The 25,032-nt window shown below is 41.1% G+C and overlaps 1 protein-coding gene across 3 annotated transcripts in view; it reads right to left on the reverse strand.

The window, feature by feature from the left end:
* Positions 1-25,032, reverse strand: part of LOC106612186 (uncharacterized) — a 65,559-nt gene that overhangs the window by 24,153 nt on the left and 16,374 nt on the right. For all 3 annotated transcript variants that reach the window (XM_082956077.1, XM_082956076.1, XM_082956078.1), the window contains exons 3-4: positions 23,565-23,691; positions 23,178-23,278 (exon numbers count right to left, since the gene is read on the reverse strand). In XM_082956077.1, coding sequence (XP_082812203.1) covers positions 23,178-23,278; positions 23,565-23,691 — 228 coding nt within the window. The remainder of the gene's footprint in view (positions 1-23,177; positions 23,279-23,564; positions 23,692-25,032) is intronic.

Consider the following 25,032-nt stretch of genomic DNA (forward strand, 5'->3'; position numbering starts at 1 on the left):
GTTGGGGATTTGTTTTCCTCTGCCGCTGTCTATTTGGGCATTACGGTTGCTGGGCTGCATCCCGACTCATTCTAGGATTCTATTCCTGTTGTTGGAGTTTTGTACCCTGCCTTGTTTCGGCATTTTTGGACTTATTCATTAAACGTGTGTTTCACGTACCTCGGTCTCCTGCGCCTGACTTCACCCCTCCTGCTATTTAGAGTGATTTTGACACACACACGTAAACACACACACAAACACACACACGTAAACACACACACAAACACACACACGTAAACACACATACACACATAAACACAAACACAAATGTAAACACACACGTAAACACAAACACACATGTAAACACACACACACACACATGTAAACACACACACACACACATGTAAACACACACACATGCATACACCTACTAATTGCACAAATGAATTAACATACACACTCCCTCCAGTCTGTAAGTATCATCCTACCATCTCTACCAACCCAACAACTGTATGTACTATAGATTAATGAACACTGTTATGATCCTGTTGAAAGGCTGTATGTACTATAGATTAATGAACACTGTTATGATCCTGTTGAAAGGCTGTATGTACTATAGATAAATGAACACTGTTATGATCCTGTTGAAAGGCTGTATGTACTATAGATTAATGAACACTGTTATGATCCTGTTGAAAGGCTGTATGTACTATAGATAAATGAACACTGTTATGATCCTGTTGAAAGGCTGTATGTACTATAGATAAATGAACACTGTTATGATCCTGTTGAAAGGCTGTATGTACTATAGATTAATGAACACTGTTATGATCCTGTTGAAAGGCTGTATGTACTATAGATTAATGAACACTGTTATGATCCTGTTGAAAGGCTGTATGTACTATAGATAAATGAACACTGTTATGATCCTGTTGAAAGGCTGTATGTACTATAGATAAATGAACACTGTTATGATCCTGTTGAAAGGCTGTATGTACTATAGATTAATGAACACTGTTGTGATCCTGTTGAAAGGCTGTATGTACTATAGATTAATGAACACTGTTATGATCCTGTTGAAAGGCTGTATGTACTATAGATTAATGAACACTGTTATGATCCTGTTGAAAGGCTGTATGTACTATAGATAAATGAACACACTGTTATGATCCTGTTGAAAGGCTGTATGTACTATAGATTAATGAACACTGTTATGATCCTGTTGAAAGGCTGTATGTACTATAGATAAATGAACACTGTTATGATCCTGTTGAAAGGCTGTATGTACTATAGATAAATGAACACTGTTATGATCCTGTTGAAAGGCTGAACTCTGTTTGCCTTGTATCCCACTGAGATGTAAACACACACACACACCACTGCATGTGACAGAGCATCTCTGTGCATAATGTGCACACACACACACACACAATGTGCCACACACACACACACACACACACACACACACACACACACACACACACACACACACACACACACACACACACACACACACACACACACACACGCACACACACGCACGCAGACACACACTAGAGATGACACTTACACTTAGCCCCATTATACTATAGAGTGGATATTTCTCCACAGAGACTACAGACAGCATTATACTATAGAGTGGATATTTCTCCACAGAGACTACAGACAGCACTATACTATAGAGTGGATATTTCTCCACAGAGACTACAGACAGCATTATACTATAGAGTGGATATTTCTCCACAGAGACTACAGACAGCATTATACTATAGAGTGGATATTTCTCCACAGAGACTACAGACAGCATTATACTATAGAGTGGATATTTCTCCACAGAGACTACAGACAGCACTATACTATAGAGTGGATATTTCTCCACAGAGACTACAGACAGCATTATACTATAGAGTGGCTATTTCTCCACAGAGACTACAGACAGCACTATACTATAGAGTGGATATTTCTCCACAGAGACTACAGACAGCATTATACTATAGAGTGGATATTTCTCCACAGAGACTACAAACAGCATTATACTATAGAGTGGATATTTCTCCACAGAGACTACAGACAGCATTATACTATAGAGTGGATATTTCTCCACAGAGACTACAGAAAGCATTATACTATAGAGTGGATATTTCTTCACAGGGACTACAGACAGCATTATACTATAGAGTGGATATTTCTCCACAGAGACTACAGACAGCACTTAGTGTTGGACATCTTCTTCAGGGCAGGACTACATGGATAGTTCTGAGCTCTGAGCCTGTAGGGCTTTATATCTGATAGCTCTGAGCCTGTAGGGCTTTATATCTGATAGCTCTGAGCCTGCAGGGCTTTATATCTGATAGCTCTGAGCCTGCAGGGCTTTATATCTGATAGCTCTGAGCTCTGAGCCTTCTGGGGCTTTATATCTGATAGCTCTGAGCCTGCAGGGCTTTATATCTGATAGCTCTGAGCCTGTAGGGCTTTATATCTGATAGCTCTGAGCCTGTAGGGCTTTATATCTGATAGCTCTGAGCCTGCAGGGCTTTATATCTGATAGCTCTGAGCCTGTAGGGCTTTATATCTGATAGCTCTGAGCCTGTAGGGCTTTATATCTGATAGCTCTGAGCCTGCAGGGCTTTATATCTGATAGCTCTGAGCCTGTAGGGCTTTATATCTGATAGCTCTGAGCCTGCAGGGCTTTATATCTGATAGCTCTGAGCCTGTAGGGCTTTATATCTGATAGCTCTGAGCCTGTAGGGCTTTATATCTGATAGCTCTGAGCCTGTAGGGCTTTATATCTGATAGCTCTGAGCCTGCAGGGCTTTATATCTGATAGCTCTGAGCCTGTAGGGCTTTATATCTGATAGCTCTGAGCTCTGAGCCTTCTGGGGCTTTATATCTGATAGCTCTGAGCCTGCAGGGCTTTATATCTGATAGCTATGAGCCTGTAGGGCTTTATATCTGATAGCTCTGAGCCTGCAGGGCTTTATATCTGATAGCTCTGAGCCTGTAGGGCTTTATATCTGATAGCTCTGAGCCTGTAGGGCTTTATATCTGATAGCTCTGAGCCTGTAGGGCTTTATATCTGATAGCTCTGAGCTCTGAGCCTTCTGGGGCTTTATATCTGATAGCTCTGAGCCTGCAGGGCTTTATATCTGATAGCTCTGAGCCTGCAGGGCTTTATATCTGATAGCTCTGAGCCTGCAGGGCTTTATATCTGATAGCTCTGAGCCTGCAGGGCTTTATATCTGATAGCTATGAGCCTGTAGGGCTTTATATCTGATAGCTCTGAGCCTGCAGGGCTTTATATCTGATAGCTCTGAGCCTGTAGGGCTTTATATCTGATAGCTCTGAGCCTGTAGGGCTTTATATCTGATAGCTCTGAGCCTGCAGGGCTTTATATCTGATAGCTCTGAGCCCGTAGGGCTTTATATCTGATAGCTCTGAGCTCTGAGCCTGTAGGGCTTTATATCTGATAGCTCTGAGACTTCCAGGGCTTTACATCTGATAGCTCTGAGACTTCTGGGGCTTTTAACACATCTATATCTAACTCTCATACCATACAACATTTATAAACCTCACTTTCCAGCAGATATTAAGACAGTCTCATAGTAAAGCTAAATGCACAGATTTGATCTGTTTAATAATAATATGTTATACAATTCCATGTTAATGTGTGTAGTTTAGAATAATGACAGTTTTATCCATCTCTATTTATTCATACTGGTTTATTGTGTCTGAAAATGATTCACAGGCAGGTGTTGAGGCATAGAGTACTGGTGCATGTAAAATGGGGGAGATGTAGATAGATAAATGTTGCATGGTTTAAAATATGGGAAACGAATGTGTGTGTGTGTGTGTGTGTGTGTGTGTGTGTGTGTGTGTGTGTGTGTGTGTGTGTGTGTGTGTGTGTGTGTGTGTGTGTGTGTGTGTGTGTGTGTGTGTGTGTGTGTGTGTTGTAGCATTGAGGGCCTCCTCTAGCCGGCCCGCTATTTTATTGTTTGATAATGTCCAGTGTGAAAGATTATGTTCTGCATCATTAGAACATGTTGGAACACTATAACACATGAATAAATCCTTCCAAATGCACCACTAATAAATCACAATAGAAATCCTTTATAGTGGGGATATTAGGATTAATTATTGTTGCCGAATATAATACAACAGTATTATTACGGACCGTCAAAGCATCCCAAATAATAGCTACGCACCCGAAATACCGTTAGACATTCCGGGAAAAAAAGATTCCAGGAAAAACCAAAGCGCACAATTTAGTACTATTGCTCACAGAGATACACAATACAACATTGAGGAGAGAAGGGGAGAGCGGGCAGGCATGGGGATAAAACACGGCCTTATGAGGGAATATGGTGAATTCTCTACAATCACCAGGGAAACATCGCAGAGCGTTAACCGCACAACCATCACCACCAAAACACCATCAGCTACACACGGCCAGAGGACGAGACAACGGGAGGATTCAGGGGATACACTGTACGTTAAATAAATACACATATATTGTACCAACGTCATTCATTTCACTGTGTGGCCATGTTGAAGATGCGATGGGGGTCCCGCTCTCAACGAAAGAATGAACGCTCGCCTGCTCCCTCTCTCTCAAACGGTTGTGTGTTGCGCGAACTGGGCCTCGAGCGCCGGTCCGGTTAACGCGTACCGAGGATGAACATTAACAGCACGTTCACAAGCACCAGAACCGCGATCACCGTGAACACAACGAATGTCTGGACATCCAAGGCCATGGTGTAATGCTGCAAGGCGAGATAGATGCGGCTGCTGCGGTGTCTGTGTGCTGCTTGTCCGGATGACGGGAGGCGCGCGCTGCTGCTCTGCTCTGGTCTCGACCGGGACTGTTTGAATTTAACGGTCCAGACAGCATCCACCATTTGGCTACAGATTGAAAAGAAAAAGACAGCGGGAAAAACGGCCTCCCAGGCTACGCTTCTTGTCTTCACCCTACACGCGCTATTGCAGCTCATAAAAGGCTCGGGGACAGATGCATCATCATCATCCTCACCATCATCATCCTCATCACCATCCGTCAGCAGCACCGATTATTCTCCTCGGGTCGCTTTTTCTCCCCCTGAACCGACACTGTCAGTATTCAAGCCAGCTGACACTCAACAACACACGAGAGTATTGTCTGTCTGTCTTTCTGTCTGTCTGTCTGCGGGCTGCTGAGCCTTCTGCTTGACTTGGACCGGAGAGAGGGAACAGAGAGAGAGCGGCTGTGAAGCAGAGCGAGCTTGAGAGGCGGTCCTGCCAGAATACTGATCAGCGCTCAGCTCAGCCGCGAGACAACCGGGATCACTGACCACGGAGGAGAGGAGGGAGGCAGGGGACAATGCTCGAAGCTCACAAACAATATTTACCTCTGAGTGAGGCCAAACCAAACCATAACCCTATTCAACCAAAAACCAAACCACAAACAATATACTGTCCACCTCACCTCTTATTAAATATATGTTTTTATAATATTACATTGCTCTATGAATCATTTATCATTCCAAACCTTTATTATCCTCAACCTGTGATGAAGGTCAATTAATGTCAGATTTAATTAAAGGTTTTATTTCCCCATGAAATGAACATTGGCATTTTCCTGACAGATTCTTACAGTAGGCCTAATCAATCCGACTATGCCCTAGTGTCTATAGGTTATCTAACTGACAGCCCTATAACACCATAAATAGATTCTATAAACAATGGCAGACACAGCCCTATAACACCATAAATAGATTCTATAAGAATGGCAGACACAGCCCTATAACACCATAAATAGATTCTATAAGAATGGCAGACACAGCCCTATAACACCATAAATAGATTCTATAAGAATGGCAGACACAGCCCTATAACACCATAAATAGATTCTATAAGAATGGCAGACACAGCCCTATAACACCATAAATAGATTCTATAAACAATGGCAGACACAGCCCTATAACACCATAAATAGATTCTATAAGAATGGCAGACACAGCCCTATAACACCATAAATAGATTCTATAAACAATGGCAGACACAGCCCTATAACACCATAGAGAGATTCTATAAGAATGGCAGACACAGCCCTATAACACCATAAATAGATTCTATTAGAATGGCAGACACAGCCCTATAACACCATAGAGAGTTTCTATAAGAATGGCAGACACAGCCCTATAACACCATAGAGATATTCTATAAGAATGGCAGACACAGCCCTATAACACCATAAATAGATTCTATTAGAATGGCAGACACAGCCCTATAACACCATAGAGAGATTCTATAAGAATGGCAGACACAGCCCTATAACACCATAGATATTGTATTGAATACCACTCCTCTGCAGATTAACTAATTGGTTAAGGTCACGCCCCTTCGCACTACACCTGTTCCCACAGCTGTTGTCACTCCCAAATCACCACTCCTCAGGTTTTTCTCACTCCTCACCTTGCCCTTTAATTAGGGCTAGGGGGCAGTATTGACACGGCTGGATAAAAAACGTACCCGATTTAATCTGGTTACCACTCCTACCCAGTAACTAGAATATGCATATACTTATTACATATGGATAGAAAACACCCTAAAGTTTCTAAAACTGTTTGAATGGTGTCTGTGAGTATAACAGAACTCATTTGGCAGGCAAAAATCGGAGGTTTCATTCAGGAAGTGGCCTGTCTGACAAGGTGTCGTTCTTCTTGTCTCTGTTTATTGAAGAGTGAGGATCTTAGCTGTCCCGTGACACTTCCTACGGCTGCCATAGGGTCTCAGAAGGCGGTAAAAAGCTGAATCGTGGCTTTGCAGGCTCTGGCTGAAAAAAAGTAGCGCGTTTGGGTAGTGGCTGGTTACAGTACTGTGAGACTCAGGCTCGTGCCCGCGTCGACCGAAAGCTTTGTTTACTTTCCTCTGTTTAGCTAAATGGACATTCCCGGTCGGAATATTATCGCTTTTTTACGAGAAAAATGGCATAAAAATGGATTTTAAACAGCGGTTTACATGCTTCGAAGTACGGTAATGGAATATTTAGATTTTTTTTGTCACGAATTGCGCCATGCGCACAACCCTGATTTACCATTTCAGATAGTGTCTGGGACGCACGAACAAAACGCCGCTATTCGGATATAACGATGGATTATTTTGGACCAAACCAACATTTGTTATTGAAGTAGCAGTCCTGGGAGTGCATTCTGATGAAGACAACAAAAGGTAATCAAACTTTTATAATAGTAAACCTGATATTGGTGAGTGCTAAACTTGCCGGGTGTCTAAATAGCTAGCCCGTGATGCCTGGGCTATGTACTTAGAATATTGCAAAATGTGCTTTCACCAAAAAGCTATTTTAAAATCGGACATATCGAGTGCATAGAGGAGTTCTGTATCTATAATTCTTAAAATAATTGTTATGCTTTTTGTGAACGTTTATCGTGAGTAATTTAGTAAATTCACCGGCAGTGTTCGGTGGGAATGCTAGTCACATGCTAGTCACATGCTAATGTAAAAAGCTGGTTTTTGATATAAATATGAACTTGATTGAACAAAACATGCATGTATTGTATAACATAATGTCCTAGGGTTGTCATCTGATGAAGATCATCAAAGGTTAGTGCTGCATTTAGCTGTCTTCTGGGTTTTTGTGACATTATATGCTAGCTTGAAAAATGGGTGTCTGATTATTTCTGGCCTGGTACTCTGCTGACATAATCTAATGTTTTGCTTTCGTTGTAAAGCCTTTTTGAAATCGGACAGTGTGGTTAGATTAACGAGAGTCTTGTCTTTTAAATAGCTGTAAAATAGTCATATGTTTGAGAAATTGAAGTAATAGCATTTCAAACGTTTTGAAAATCGCGCCACAGGATTCAACTGGCTGTTACGTAGGTGGGACGAATTCGTCCCGCCTAGCCCAGAGAGGTTATTAACCACCTTTTCCCTTCCTGAACACACCAAATCCTTTGATGGTAATGCGACAGGTGGCATATTCTCTTTCCTTCCGTATTGTGTGTGATATAATCAGTACATGCCTGGTTGTTATAGTGCTATTACTAAACATTTATTATACTGCCAGTTCCTCTAGTCTATTACTAAACATTTATTATACTGCCAGTTCCTCTAGTCTATTACTAAACATTTATTATACTGCCAGTTCCTCTAGTCTATTACTAAACATTTATTATACTGCCAGTTCCTCTAGTCTATTACTAAACATTTATTATACTGCCAGTTCCTCTAGTCTATTACTAAACATTTATTATACTGCCAGTTCCTCTAGTCTATTACTAAACATTTATTATACTGCCAGTTCCTCTAGTCTATTACTAAATATTTATTATACTGCCAGTTCCTCTAGTCTATTACTAAACATTTATTATACTGCCAGTTCCTCTAGTCTATTACTAAACATTTATTATACTGCCAGTTCCTCTAGTCTATTACTAAACATTTATTATACTGCCAGTTCCTCTAGTCTATTACTAAACATTTATTATACTGCCAGTTCCTCTAGTCTATTACTAAACATTTATTATACTGCCAGTTCCTCTAGTCTATTACTAAACATTTATTATACTGCCAGTTCCTCTAGTCCAGGTATTCCCAAACTGGAAGGCCCGTATCGATAGAAACACATACCAGCTCTACTGATAGTACTGCTACTACCAGCGGTACTACACCTGCACCTGTCGATGACACAAGTTGTTCTGCTTCCACGAGCACATCCAATGCTAGCATCATTAATTCTACATTAATTGTTAGCCCAGCTAGCATGGACACTGACAGTTGTGAGTCTGATGCAGCCGAAGAGCTACTGCCCCCTTACCTGGGAAAGCACCGAACAACAGACAGGGACATTGGACCATCGAAGAGGCGCAAATATGATGAGAACTACATTGATTTGAGGTTCGCTTATATTGGGAGTTGTGCCTTTCCTCAGCCACAGTGTCTTATATGTGCAAAAGTATTATCTCACAACTCGATGAAACCTTCACTCTTGCGCAGACATTTAGAAACAAAACATGACATTTTGAAAAATAAGCCACAGGAGTTTTCTGAGCGAGAATTAAGATGACTTTCAAGTAGTAAGACATGTATAACAGCAACAGATACCATCAATAAGAAGGGGCTAGAAGCGTCTTATATGGTGAGCTACCTAGTGGCTAGGACAGGCAAACCCCATACTATTGTGGAGGACTTAATTCTTCCTGCTGCTGCGGATATGGCTGGGACAATACTAGAGGAAAAGGCCAAAAAACTACACAGACAATGACTTCATCAAACAACACTGTTTCACGACGCATCAGTGACATGGCAGGAGATGTTTTGAAACAATTACTGCTTTGCATACAAGCCAGTAAATTCTATACATTACAGCTGGAGGAGTCAACAGACGTGGCGGGCCTGGCACAGCTCCTGGTATATGTCCTTTACGTTTATGGGGGGTCAATTAAGGAAAACATCCTCTTCTGCAAACCACTGGAAACCAGGTCAACATGAGAGGATATTTTTAAAGTGCTGGACAGCTTTGTGACATCAAATGGACTTTGGTGGTCAAGATGTGTTGGTATCTGTACTGATGGCGCAAAAGCCATGACAGGGAGACATAGGGGAGTGGTAACGCGTGTGTAAGCAGTTGCTCCCGACGCCACTTGGGTAGACTGCAGAATCCACCAAGAGGCTCTTGCTGCCAAGGGAATGCCTGACAGCTTGAAAGACGTTTTGGACACTACAGTGAAAATGGTTAACTTTGTTAAAGCAAGGCCCCTGAACTCTCGTGTATTTTCTGCACCATGCAATGATATGGGCAGCGACCATGTAACGCTTTTACAACATACAGAAGTGCGCTGGTTATCAAGGAGCAAAGTATTGACACATTTTTGTTGAATTGAGAGACGAGCTTAAAGTTTTCTTTACTGACCATAATTTTCACTTGTCTGACCGCTTGCATGATGACGAGTTTCTCACACGACTGGCCTATCTGGGTGATGTTTTTTGTCGCCTGAATGATCTGAATCTAGGACTACAGAGACTCTCCACAACTATATTCATTGTGCGGGACAAAATTGAGGTTATGATTAAGAAGTTGGAGCTCTTCTCTGTCTGCATTAACAAGGACAACACACAGGTCTTTCCATCATTGTATGATTTTTTGTGTGCAAATGAACTCAAGCTTACGGACAATGTCAAATGTGATGTAGCGAAGCAGCTGAATGAGTTGGGTGGGCAATTACGCAGGTACTTTCCCTAAACGGATGACACAAACAACTGGATTCGTTATCCCTTTCTTGCCCTGCCTCCAGTCCACTTACCGATATCTGAACAAGAGAGCCTCATCGAAATTGCAACAAGCAGTTCTATGAAATTTAAATTTAATCAGAAGCCACTGCCAGATTTATGGATAGGGCTGCGCTCAGAGTATCCTACCCTTGGAAAATCGCGCTGTTGAGACACTGATGCCCTTTGCAATCACGTACTTATGTGACAGTGGATTCTCGGCCCTCACTAGCATGAAAACTAAATACAGGCACAGACTGTGTGTGGAAAATGATTTAAGACTGAGACTCTCTCCAATACAACCCAACATTGCAGAGTTACGTGCATCCTTTCAAGCACACCCTTCTCATTAACCTGTGATGAGTTATTCACAAATTTCGATGAACAAATCAGGTTTTATATGTAAGATGGTTAAATAAAGAGCAACATTATTGATTATTATTATATTATTATTTGTGCCCTGGTCCTATAAGAGCTCTTTGACACTTCCGACGAGCCGGGTTGTGACAAAAACTCACACTCATTCTTATGTTTAATACATTTATTGTATACGGTGTGTGTGGCAGGCTTACAACGATGGCAAAAAAACACATTTGAGAGTGCGCTGACCCTGGTGCTAGAGGGGGTACTCAGCTGGAGGTTAAATGTTTGAAGGGGTACGGGACTATAAAATGTTTGGGAACCACTGCTCTAGTCTATTGCTAAACATGTATTATACTGCCAGTTCTTCCAGTCTATTGCTAAACATGTATTATGGTGCCAGTTCCTCTAGTTTATTGCTAGAGGTTTTGGCAGTTGCCATGAGAACGCTAACTGCCCAAATGGTGGAGGAGGAATAATGGTCTGGAGCTGTTTTTCATGGTTTGGGTTAGGCCCCTTTGTTCCAGTGAAGGGAATTCTTAACGCTACAGCATACAATGACATTCTATATGATTTTGTGCTTCCAACTTCGTGGCAACAGTTGGGGAAGGCCCTTTCCTGTTTCAGCATGACAATGCCCCCATGCACAAAGCGAGGTCCAAACAGAAATGGTTTGTCGAGATCAGTGTGGGATCAGTGTGGAAGAACTTGACTGGCCTGCACAGAGCCCTGACCTCAACCCCATCGAACACCTTTGGGATGAATTGGAACGCCGACTGCGAGCTAGGCCTAATAACCCAACATCAGTGCCCGACCTCACTAATGCTCTTGTGGCTGACTGAAAGCAAGTTCCCATAGCAATGTTCCAACATCTAGTGGAAAGCCTTCCAAGAAGAGTGGAGGCTGTTATAGCAGCAAAGAACGGACCAACTACATATTAACGCCCATTATTTTCGAACGAGCGGTGTCCACATTCTTTTGAAGTTTATGACACCCTATCTACCTGGTTAGTTGGTCTAGCAGCCCCTTCTCTTAAATGTTGTCAACTTATATGATATATATATATATATATATATATATATATATATATATATATATATATATATATATATATATATATATATATATATATATATGATAAATTGATATGATATATTGATATGATATTTTGGTAAGATATATTTATGATATTTTGACATATTTATGATATGTTGATATGATATATTTGTGAGTATTTGTCTTACTGTAAAAGCCACAAAAATTAATACAAATAATAATATTACAAAATCAACACAGCCCTATAACACCATAGACTGTAAAACACAGATAAAGAATGGAAAACACAGCCCTATAACACCATAGACCGTAAAACACAGATAAAGAATGGAAAACACAGCGCCTATAACACCATAGACCGTAAAACACAGATAAAGAATGGCAAACACAGCCCTATAACACCATAGACTGTAAAACACAGATAAAGAATGGCAAACACAGCCCTATAACACCATAGACTGTAAAACACAGATAAAGAATGGAAAACACAGCCCTATAACACCATAGACCGTAAAACACAGATAAAGAATGGCAAACACAGCCCTATAACACACCATAGACTGTAAAACACAGATAAAGAATGGCAAACACAGGCCCTATAACACCATAGACTGTAAAACACAGATAAAGAATGGAAAACACAGCCCTATAACACCATAGACCGTAAAACACAGATAAAGAATGGCAAACTCAGTTCTATTATAGGTCGTATCGGTAGCATGCAAATCCATTATTACAAGCAAGGGTGACCCCTGCAGCGCATTTGACCCCTGTGCCTGCACCTCATTGTTGGTGGATGAAGAGGGGCACAATATGGTCATGAATGAATTCATGCAGTAGGAAAATCTCTCTCCGTTCCGCTATAGGCCGGCCCCGGCTATGGCTTTCACACTGTGTGTGTCTGTGTGTGTGTGTGTGTGATTCACATTCTCTAGACAGCTTTGCAATGCAGCTAGGCTACAGATCAAAGCATATTAGGTAACCAATAAAACCAGTGAAATCCACTACATCATAGGTTTATTAAGGGGCAATATATACTATACAATCAATAGGAGGGTTTTTACACGACATGCTGAAGAAAAATCCCATCCTCAAACCAAAACTGCTTTCAGCAGAGCTCACAGAAGCCCTATGACAGCATCAGGGCTGGAATATGCCAGAGCTTTCTCAAAAAACCCTTTCCTCTCCCCGTCTGTCTGTCTCATGCGTAGCCGCAGTTACATAAGGCTGGGAGCTCTCTCTCGCCCTCTCTCTCTGTGTGTGTGTGTGTGTGGCTCTTTGGGCACTCTGCTCCATCCCTGCCATTTAGACAACAAAGGTCACATCTGAAAATCTAAATCTACACAGACAGCCCTGCTGCTGTGTAGATTTATGAATAAAACACACACACACACACACACACACACACACACACACACACACACACACACACACACACACACACACACACACACACACACACACACACACACACACACACACACACACACACACACACACACACACACACACACACACACACACACACACATATCCAGGGAAGGGGAGCTTGTCAAACGGTCTCCTCTCCTCAGCGGGAAGGCAGTCAGTAGAGAGGCGTCCTGATACATGTCTTTGTAAATACGGGTCAACTTTGAACTACTGTTACGTGTGTGAGCTAAGCACAGCGTCAGCATATAAAACTCATTTTATGACTACTAAAGATGCCAGTTTATATACAGCATTTCCATAATGATGGGGGGGGCTAAGTGGTATTTGATACAAGTAAAGTGAGACTAAATTGTTTATTTTATTGATTTTCGGTCATTGTTGTTGCACATATAGTATAATTATAGTGTTCAGTGAGTTCAGTCGGTTCAGCCTGCTGCCCTACCTTCTATTCTATCTATTCTATTCTATCTATTCTATTCTATCATATCATATCATATTCTATTCTATCATATCATATCATATTCTATCATATCATATCATATTCTATCATATCATATCATATCATATCATATTCTATCATATCATAATCTATCACATCATATTCTATTCTATCATATCATAATCTATCACATCATATTCTATTCTATCATATCATAATCTATCATATCATAATCTATCATATCATATTCTATTCTATCATATCATATTCTATCATATCATATTCTATCATATCTTATCATATTCTACTATATCATATTCTATTCTATAATATCATATTCTATTCTATCATATCATATTCTATCATATCATATCATATTATATTCTATCCCATCATATTCTATTCTATTCTATTCTATCATATCATATTCTATCATATCATATCATATTCTATCATATAATATTCTATCATATCATATCATATTCTATTCTATTCTATCATATCATATTCTATTCTATCATATCATATTCTATTCTATCATATCATATCATATTCTATTCTATCATATCATATTCTATCATATGTACGGTGTACGGTCGTTGTTGGTGCACATTCAGTATAGTGTTCAGCCTACTGCTCTACCTTCTATTCTATCTATTCTATCATATCATATTCTATTCTATCATATTCTATTCTATTCTATCATATCATATTCTATTCCATCGTATCGTATCATATTCTATCATATCATAATCAATCATATCATATTCTATTCTATCATATTCTATTCTATCATATCATATTCTATCACATCATATTATATTCTATCATATTCTATTCTATCATATCATATTCTATTCTATCATATTATATCATATCATATCATATTCTAACATATCATATTCTATTCTATCATATCATATTCTATCATATCATATCATATTCTATTCTATCATATCATATTCTATTCCATCATATCATATTCTATCATATCATATTCTATTATTGTTGTATTATTCAACATTGCTATTAAAATAGTACTCATTCAGTGGCAACCCGTCATTTGCAAACAATGTAAAAATAAATATATACATAATTGAGTTAATAAAGCTGCATACAAAAATTGTATTTTTTTTGCTTTCTTGAGTAAGGCTGTTTTGAGCCCCAACTTTTAGCTTAAAGATTGATTATTTTTTGTATTGCATGTTATTTTGGCATGAATTAGTGTCACATATCAGTTTGCAAACAATGTAAAAAAAAAAAAAGGTAAAAATCCTTGAGTTAATAAAGCCACATACAAACCTGGTCTCTTTCTGACTTTCTTGATTAAGGCAGCTCCAAAATGCAGGTGTTTCAGGCTACCTCAGTGCTTTCTGATTTTTGGTTCAGTGTTCTGTCACTCATGGGGACACTACGTCACCGCAAAATCTAAGAGTTAAAAAGTTCAAGCCCCCTTGGGTGCTGCCATAGAATTACATTAGAAGTGCCCATCCAAGAAGGCTCAAGGTCATTGGCCACAGATAAAATGATGTCAAATCACATTATATCTACAGTAGCTTTGATTGGACTGATCATGTCAACATCATACTTTCAAAATCTTAGCTAGCAAGCTAGACAAGCAGTCATCGTCATGAATCAAGTCGACAATCTACTGGCAAATCCTTTTTAATCCTTGCCATATGAAGATAAATAATGAAGAGAAATGATAGATTAAACATATCGGTGATCATAACTTCTTCTAAGTTTGGCAGTGCAACACATCCAATGGCAAAATAAATTCAAAGTGCTCCACACGCACCAGCAAAAAGGTTCCTCCATTGCTACATTGACACATTAGAGGTTCCTCCATGAACCCTTTGCTACTTTGACTGTTTAGCTCCAATTTATTCTAGTAGTTGTTGTATTCGCCCAACACCCCTTATTTTCCCAACACCCGTACTTGTATTGGCCAATCACAGTTCACCATTCCCCATGCATCTTACTGAACCCCGCTCCTGTCGTCAGAGTGAGACCGTGGTATGAAGAGAATTACTCATTGGACTGGTCTTCACCGATCTGTATTTGACCTGTGTTTAGTGTGTGCATCTACTTATATGTAGTGTCTGACATGCCATTGCATGTTGTAGTTGAGTGTTGCTAAGGCAGTCAAGTTCATATCTACCATGTTCAACAGCTATTTTACTTTCATGTGTGCCATGCTATTGCTAGCCAGCTAAGCCAGAATGTTAGCCAGTAATGTTGGCTCGTTAGGCCTGGTGCTGAAGCTCACATGTATAGTCTCAAGGGAAATGTTTGCTGTTTGTATTGTCTGTTTATACATATAGCCGTGTTAATGGACATTCAGCAGCGTTATTTAGCCTCGTGCTACCATGTGTTGTATTTGCCTTATGTACAGTCCCTTCAGAAAGTATTCAGACTCTTTCCACATTTTGTTGTGTTACAAAATGGGATTAAAATGGATTCAATTGTAATTTTCTGTCAACGATCTACACAAAATAATCTGTAATGTCAAAGTGGAAGAAAAATTCAAACATTTGTAAAATAATTATGAAAAATACATCTTGATTCGATAAGTATTCGACCCCCTGAGTCAATACATGTTAGATTCACCTTTTGGCAAGCCTAAATCACCAAGCTTGTTTACAGCAGTATCTTGCCAGGTTGTTTACAGCAGTATCTTGCCAGGTTGTTTACAGCAGTATCTTGTCAGGTTGTTTACAGCAGTATCTTGTCAGGTTGTTTACAGCAGTATCTTGCCAGGTTGTTTACAGCAGTATCTTGTCAGGTTGTTTACAGCAGTATCTCAGCAGATGACAACATGACCTTTTGTTACAGTGGATGTGATCTGGTGTCAGTTTAAGAGTGCATCCCAAATAGCGCCTTATTCCCTACACACTGCACTACTTCTGACCAGAGCCTTATGGGTCCTGATCAAAAGTAGCGCACTATACTGTATAGAGAATAAGAGGCCATTTGGGACATACTAAGTATTTTCTCTCCTACCCTGGCCTGAGGCCATTCTATACTCCACCTTAGAGCTTCAGCTCTCTCTAGGAGACGTGTGTGTGTGTGTGTGTGTGTGTGTGTGTGTGTGTGTGTGTGTGTGTGTGTGTGTGTGTGTGTGTGTGTGTGTGTGTGTGTGTGTGTGTGTGTGTGTGTGTGTGTGTGTGTGTGTGTGTGTGTGTGTGTGCGTGCGTGCGTGGGTCTAGAGGGAATAAGAGACTCCACCATGTTTTATTCTGCTGTAGCCTGTTAGTAAATTATTCTATTTATTCTGCTGTAGCCTGTTAGTAAATTATTCTATTTATTCTGCTGTAGCCTGTTAGTAAATTATTCTATTTATTCTGCTGTAGCCTGTTAGTAAATTATTCTATTTATTCTGCTGTAACCTGTTAGTAAATTATTCTATTTATCCTGTTGTAGCCTGTTAGTAAATTATTCTATTTATTCTGCTGTAGCCTGTTAGTAAATTATTCTATTTATTCTGCTGTAGCCTGTTAGTAAATTATTCTATTTATTCTGCTGTAGCCTGTTAGTAAATTATTATATTTATTCTGCTGTAACCTGTTAGTAAATTATTATATTTATCCTGCTGTAGCCTGTTAGTAAATTATTCTATTTATTCTGCTGTAGCCTGTTAGTAAATTATTCTATTTATTCTGCTGTAGCCTGTTAGTAAATTATTATATTTATTCTGCTGTAGCCTGTTAGTAAATTATTCTATTTATTCTGCTGTAGCCTGTTAGTAAATTATTCTATTTATTCTGCTGTAGCCTGTTAGTAAATTATTATATTTATTCTGCTGTAACCTGTTAGTAAATTATTATATTTATCCTGCTGTAGCCTGTTAGTAAATTATTCTATTTATTCTGCTGTAGCCTGTTAGTAAATTATTCTATTTATTCTGCTGTAGCCTGTTAGTAAATTATTCTATTTATTCTGCTGTAGCCTGTTAGTAAATTATTCTATTTATTCTGCTGTAGCCTGTTAGTAAATTATTCTATTTATTCTGCTGTAGCCTGTTAGTAAATTATTCTATTTATTCTGCTGTAGCCTGTTAGTAAATTATTCTACTTGAGGCTCATGATGTGGTAATGGAGGGAGAAAGACCAGGCACCCCACCCTTCCCATTTCCCTTCTGAACAGACTGCTTCTTTTATCTCCCCTCCCTATCCCCACGACAACCACAACTCCCCCTCCACCCCCCCTTTCCGCCCTGGACAACCATGCTGACTTCCTGCATCCTCCCGACCTCAGAGAAACGCTACACAGACGCAGACGCAGACGCAGACGCAGACGCAGACGCAGACACAGACACAGACACGCAGATGCACCTAAAAATAAAATGTTGGATGCAGCACAGTGATGTCACAATTGTTTAGCCATCAACTGTTAATTGATTTAAGATGTAGCAGTATCAAATCAGTGTAGAAAGAGGGTCAAAGAGTGATAACAGAGAACAGAGAGAGATGAGAGAGACAACAGAGAGAGATGAGAGAGACAACAGAGAGAGATGAGAGATGACAGAGAGGACAGAGAGAGATGAGAGAAAGACAGATGACAGAGAGAGATCAAAGTGAAAAGAGAGAGAAAGCGAGAACAGGGAGATGAGAGAACAGAGAGAGATGAGAGAGAGAACAGATATGAACGCGAGAACAAAGAGAAATGAGGGAGAACAGAGAGAGATGAGAGAGAGAACAGAGAGAGATGAAAGAGAGAGAGAGAACAGAGAGAGATGAGAGAACAGAGAGGTGAGAGGTAGAGATTAGGGGATCTGGGTCCTACGGCAGATTACCTGCTGGAGGAAATACATAGGCCACTTGTTTTCTTTCAAATATGTTCCTCAACCCAGAACCCCGAAGGAAAACTGTTGAACTGCATTGCAAAGAGATATTCCCTGAATGTCTCTATCAAGACAGAACTGAATGTGGGAACGAACATCCCCTGAAGATGGAAAAGTTGATTATCAGCAAAAGGTTTCTCAGAAAATGTGGCAGCGCAGAGTTCCCCAAAGTTAGGAATAATCACGAAGAAAGTAATGAGTTCCCACATGATAACAGTGCAGTTATATCTGCATTAATGGGCTCCCACATGATAACACTACAGTTATATATGCATTCATGAGTTTTCACATGATAACACTGCAGTTATATATGCATTCATGAGTTTTCAGATGATAACACTGCAGTTATATATGCATTCACGAGTTTTCACATGATAACACTGCAGTTATATCTACATTAATGGGTTCCCACTGTCACGTCCTGACCAGTATAGAGGATTATTTGTATTATTTGGTCAGGGCGTGGCAGAGGTATGTTTGTTTTGTATGGTGTTTTTTTTGTGTATAGCTTAGAGGGGTGTGTTATTTATGTGTTCCGGGGTTTTGTGGTGTATGTTTTAGTATGAGTAGGTTCTAGATTAAGTTTTCTATGTGCAGGTTTGGTTGCTGGACTCTCAATTGGAGGCAGGTGTTTCTAGTTGCCTCTGATTGGGAGTCCTATAAGTAGGTGTGTGTTTTGTTTGTCACTTGTGGGTAGTTGTATGTTAGCACTGCTTTTGTTTAGCCTGCTACACTGTTCCTGTCGTGAGTTTTGTTTATTGTTTTTCCTCGTGTTCACATTTAAAATAAATGATGATGAGCACGCAATCCGCTGCATATTGGTCCACTTTGTCTGACAGCGATTTCAACATATCTTCTGACGAAGAGGTTTGTGACACCCACATGATAACACTACAGTTATATCTGCATTAATGAGTTCTCACATGATAACACTACAGTTAAATCTGCATTAATGGGATCCCACATGATAACACTGCAGTTATATCTGCATTAATGTGTTCCCACATGATAACACTACAGTTATATCTGCATTAATGGGTTCCCACATGATAACACTACAGTTATATCTGCATTAATGTGTTCCCACATGATAACACTACAGTTATATCTGCATTAATGTGTTCCCACATGATAACACTACAGTTATATCTGCATTAATGTGTTCCCACATAATAACACTACAGTTAAATCTGCATTAATGGGTTCCCACATGATAACACTACAGTTAAATCTGCATTAATGGGTTCCCACATGATAACACTAAAGTTATATCTGCATTAATGGGTTCCCACATGATAACACTACAGTTATATCTGCATTAATGGGTTCCCACATGATAACACTACAGTTATATCTGCATTCATGTGTTCCCACATAATAACACTACAGTTATATCTGCATTAATGGGTTCCCACATGATAACACTGCAGTTATATCTGCATTAATGTGTTCCCACATGATAACACTACAGTTATATCTGCATTCATGAGTTTTCAGATAACACTGCAGTTATATCTGCATTCATGGGTTCCCACATGATAACACTGCAGTTATATCTGCATTCATGAGTTTTCACATGATAACACTGCAGTTATATCTGCATTCATGAGTTTTCACATGATAACACTGCAGTTATATCTCCATTCATGAGTTTTCCCATGATAACACTGCAGTTATATCTGCACCTACTGTAAGATACCTAACCAAGTCCACCGTGCTCCGCCACCGGCATACCTAACCAAGTCCTACTGTAAGATACTTAACCAAGTCCTAAACACACACACACACACACACACACACACACACACACACACACACACACACACACACACACACACACACACACACACACACACACACACACGTGCCTGGTAAAGTACAGTGCGTACAGTCCACATGTAGCATTGGAACAGGATGTGTAGCGTTGGAACAGGATGTGTAGCGTTGGAACAGGATGTGTAGCGTTGGAACAGGACGTGTAGCATTGGAACAGGACGTGTAGCGTTGGAACAGGACGTGTAGCGTTGGAACAGGACGTGTAGCGTTGGAACAGGACGTGTAGCGTTGGAACAGGACGTTTAGCGTTGGAACAGGATATGTAGCGTTGGAACAGGACGTGTAGCGTTGGAACAGGACGTGTAGCGTTGGAACAGGATGTGTAGTGTTGGAACAGGATGTTTAGCATTGGAACAGGATATGTAGCGTTGGAACAGGATATGTAGCGTTGGAACAGGACATGTAGCGTTGGAACAGGATGTGTAGCGTTGGAACCGGATGTGTAGCGTTGGAACAGGACGTGTAGCGTTGGAACAGGATATGTAGCGTTGGAACAGGATGTGTAGCGTTGGAACCGGATGTGTAGCATTGGAACAGGACATGTAGCGTTGGAACAGGATGTGTAGCGTTGGAACCGGATGTGTAGCGTTGGAACAGGACGTGTAGCGTTGGAACAGGATATGTAGCGTTGGAACCGGATGTGTAGCGTTGGAACAGGACGTGTAGCGTTGGAACAGGCCACTGTTACCCTGTACTGATGCTGCTGGCCACTGTTACCCTGTACTGATGCTGCTGGCCACTGTTACCCTGTACTGATGCTGCTGGCCACTGTTACCCTGTACTGATGCTGCTGGCCACTGTTACCCTGTACTGATGCTGCTGGCCACTGTTAACCTGTACTGATACTGCTGGCCACTGTTACCCTGTACTGATGCTGCTGGCCACTGTTACCCTGTATTGATGCTGCTGGCCACTGTTAACCTGTACTGATGCTGCTGGCCACTGTTAACCTGTACTGATGCTGCTGGCCACTGTTACCCTGTACTGATGCTGCTGGCCACTGTTACCCTGTACTGATGCTGCTGGCCACTATTAACCTGTACTGATGCTGCTGGCCACTGTTAACCTGTACTGATGCTGCTGGCCACTGTTAGAGAGGAGAAGAGAAGATAAGAGAAGACAAAAGGAGATGACAAGAGAGGAGAAGAGGAGTGTATTGAAATGAAAGGGAAAGCGAGGCGTCAGCATTAGCAGCTAATCCACTGCAGTGAGGAAGCTCTCTCATTCTGCCTATGGCCTGTGGGCTTCACTAGTCTGACTGGAGAAGGGGGGGGGGGGGGGGGGGGGGGGCATCAACAAACACATCTCTACCTCTCCTTTATCTCTCTGGCCATCAACAAACACATCTCTACCTCTCCTTTATCTCTCTGGCCATCAACACATCTCTCCCTCTCCTTTATCTCTCTGGCCATCAACAAACACATCTCTCACTCTCCTTTTGAAACACTCTCAATGGTTTATATCGCTATTTTAATGTAGCCCTGATGGATTAGAGCCAAAACACAAGACACATAATGAAAACATCTGTCCATCCCTATCTCTCTTTCTCTCCCTCACCCCTCTCTCCATCTCCCCACCCTATTTTCTTCTCTGTACATCCCCACCCCATCTCTCTCTCTCACCCACACACTGTCTATTTAACTCACACTTAAAAAGGCTTTCTAAAGATAGAATCCTGAAGATAAACAGGAAACACACAGTGTCATGGCAACAGCATGGAACTGACGACAAACACTGTTCAACTCCAGAATGGTTATGGTGGCAAAATACAGAGTTCTACCTCTAGCTGTGTGTGTGTGTGTGTGTGTGTGTGTGTGTGTGTGTGTGTGTGTGTGTGTGTGTGTGTGTGTGTGTGTGTGTGTGTGTGTGTGTGTGTGTGTGTGTGTGTGTGTGTACACTTCCAGCTCATTAACCATTAGACTCAGAGTTGGGGAGAAGAGAGTCTCTCCTTCAGATAAGATCCCTTGGGGCCCCGTCTTCATCAAAGGGCCTTTCTCTGAGATACTGGGTTTGGGCCCCAAAGCATTCTTTATGTGTGTGTGTGGTGTGCGTGTGTGTGTGTGTGTGTGTGTGTGTGTGTGTGTGTGTGTGTGTGTGTGTGTGTGTGTGTGTGTGTGTGTGTGTGTGTGTGTGTGTGTGTGTGTGTGCCTTTTTCTTTTCTGAAATAACAGTGACTACCTCCCAAAGGACCAGGGCCTATAGACGGGTTGGTTGTTTAGCAATGAAACCAACAGGTGCGTAACTATGGGACAGAACAGACAGGTTTGTAAACTATATTTCGTCTCCAATATTTATTGAAAACGTAAATAAAGTTGCACAATGTGCACTTGTCTCTCAAATACATCGTTACACTTGTTGGTTAGCTAGCAAGGGAATTTTAGCCATATTAGCATAGACCTGACATCAGTCAAAACACCTCAAAACAAGACATGGTATCAAGAACAAGATCAAATGAGCTGAAACGAGACACTTATGATTACATTTTGTAAAAAATATATATAAAAAAATAGCAGAAACCCTTATCCGGAGAGGCTTACAGGAGAAATTAGGGTTAAGTGCCTTGCTCCAGGGCACTTTGGCAGATTTTTAAACTTGTCGCCTCTGGGATTTCAACCAGCGATCTTTCGGTTACTGGCCTAACGCTCTTATCCACTAGGCTAACTTCCGCCACATGGCAGATTCTTGTCATTGTTGCTAGCTATCTGGCCATCCAGAACCATAACAACACACGACCTTCTGCCCATTTGAACCGCAGACATCGTTTTCGTGACGTTGTCAGCTAATCTGTCTATAGGGAATAGGGTGTCATTTGGGATGCAGCCGGTGACTTATGACTGAACATGCTAACAGTCTAACAGGCTAACAGGCTAACATGCTAACATGCTAACAGTCTAACAGGCTAACTGGCTAACAGGCTAACATGCTAACAGGCTAATATAGTGACATTATAGGACATGGTGGGAAGTGACTCACGATGTTGACTTGTAGTGGACCAGAGCCTGTTCTGAGCAGTCTCCTCCTGCAGCTGCCAGCCTCTCCATCACCAAGACCCACTGAGGATGACTGGGAGTCTGCTGTAGGGGACAGACACACAGACAGTTCAACCACCACACACACACAAGCATGCATACACCAACATGCAAACACTGACACAGGCAGGCAAGCATGCACACACACACCCCCACAGGCACGCCCCCCCCCCCCCCCTCCCCCCCACACACACACACACACACACACACACACACACACACACACACACACACACACACACACACACTCCCCCCCCCCCCCCACACACACACACACACACACACACACACCACACACACACACACACACACACACACACTCATGTAGTACCTGTGTGTCCCGGGAACAGGGCCAGAGTGGTGAGGGTGCTGGGGGTGAGAGGGAGGGAGTGACACCTCTGAAGAGACACTCTGAGGGGGGGCTCTAAAGGTGACGCCCCCGGGGGACGAGACAGGGCCTGGAACACACTGGACAGTTACGCAAGCACACACGCACACAAACACACACGCAAGCAGGCACACACACACACACCCAACGTCTCTCACATACAGTATGTACAGAACCCCCCAGCAATACATCTTCTTTCCATCTCAGTGTAGAACATTTAAAACCCACAGTATATTCTGGTGCATAGGTTCTGAGTGCATGCAGCAGACAACCTTGTGATATGAATCATTCCTACCAGTCAGGTGATACAATATGAATCATTCCTACCAGTCAGGTGATACAACATGAATCATTCCTACCAGTCAGGTGATACAACATGAATCATTCCTACCAGTCAGGTGATACAATATGAATCATTCCAACCAGTCAGGTGATACAATATGAATCATTCCTACCAGTCAGGTGATACAAAATGAATCATTCCTACCAGTCAGGTGATACAACATGAATCATTCCTACCAGTCAGATGATACAACATGAATCATTCCTACCAGTCAGGTGATACAACATGAATCATTCCTACCAGTCAGGTGATACAACATGAATCATTCCTACCAGTCAGGTGATACAATATGAATCATTCCTACCAGTCAGGTGATACAATATGAATAATTCCTACCAGTCAGGTGATACAACATGAATCATTCCTACCAGTCAGGTGATACAATATGAATCATTCCAACCAGTCAGGTGATACAATATGAATCATTCCTACCAGTCAGGTGATACAACATGAATCATTCCTACCAGTCAGGTGATACAATATGAATCATTGCTACCAGTCAGGTGATACAATATGAATCATTCCTACCAGTCAGGTGATACAATATGAATCATTCTTACCAGTCAGGTGATACAATATGAATCATTCCTACCAGTCAGGTGATACAACATGAATCATTCCTACCAGTCAGGTGATACAATATCAATCATTCCAACCAGTCAGGTGATACAATATGAATCATTCCAACCAGTCAGGTGATACAATATGAATCATTCCTACCAGTCAGGTGATACAATATGAATCATTCCAACCAGTCAGGTGATACAATATGAATCATTCCAACCAGTCAGGTGATACAATATGAATCATTCCTACCAGTCAGGTGATACAATATGAATCATTCCTACCAGTCAGGTGATACAATATGAATCATTCCAACCAGTCAGGTGATACAATATGAATCATTCCAACCAGTCAGGTGATACAACATGAATCATTCCTACCAGTCAGGTGATACAATATGAATCATTCCTACCAGTCAGGTGATACAATATGAATCATTCCTACCAGTCAGGTGATACAACATGAATCATTCCTACCAGTCAGTTGATACAACATGAATCATTC

This window comes from Salmo salar, chromosome 09, assembly GCF_965601325.2.
Source record: "Salmo salar chromosome 09, fSalSal1, whole genome shotgun sequence".
In the NCBI taxonomy this organism is placed as follows: Eukaryota; Metazoa; Chordata; class Actinopteri; order Salmoniformes; family Salmonidae; genus Salmo; species Salmo salar.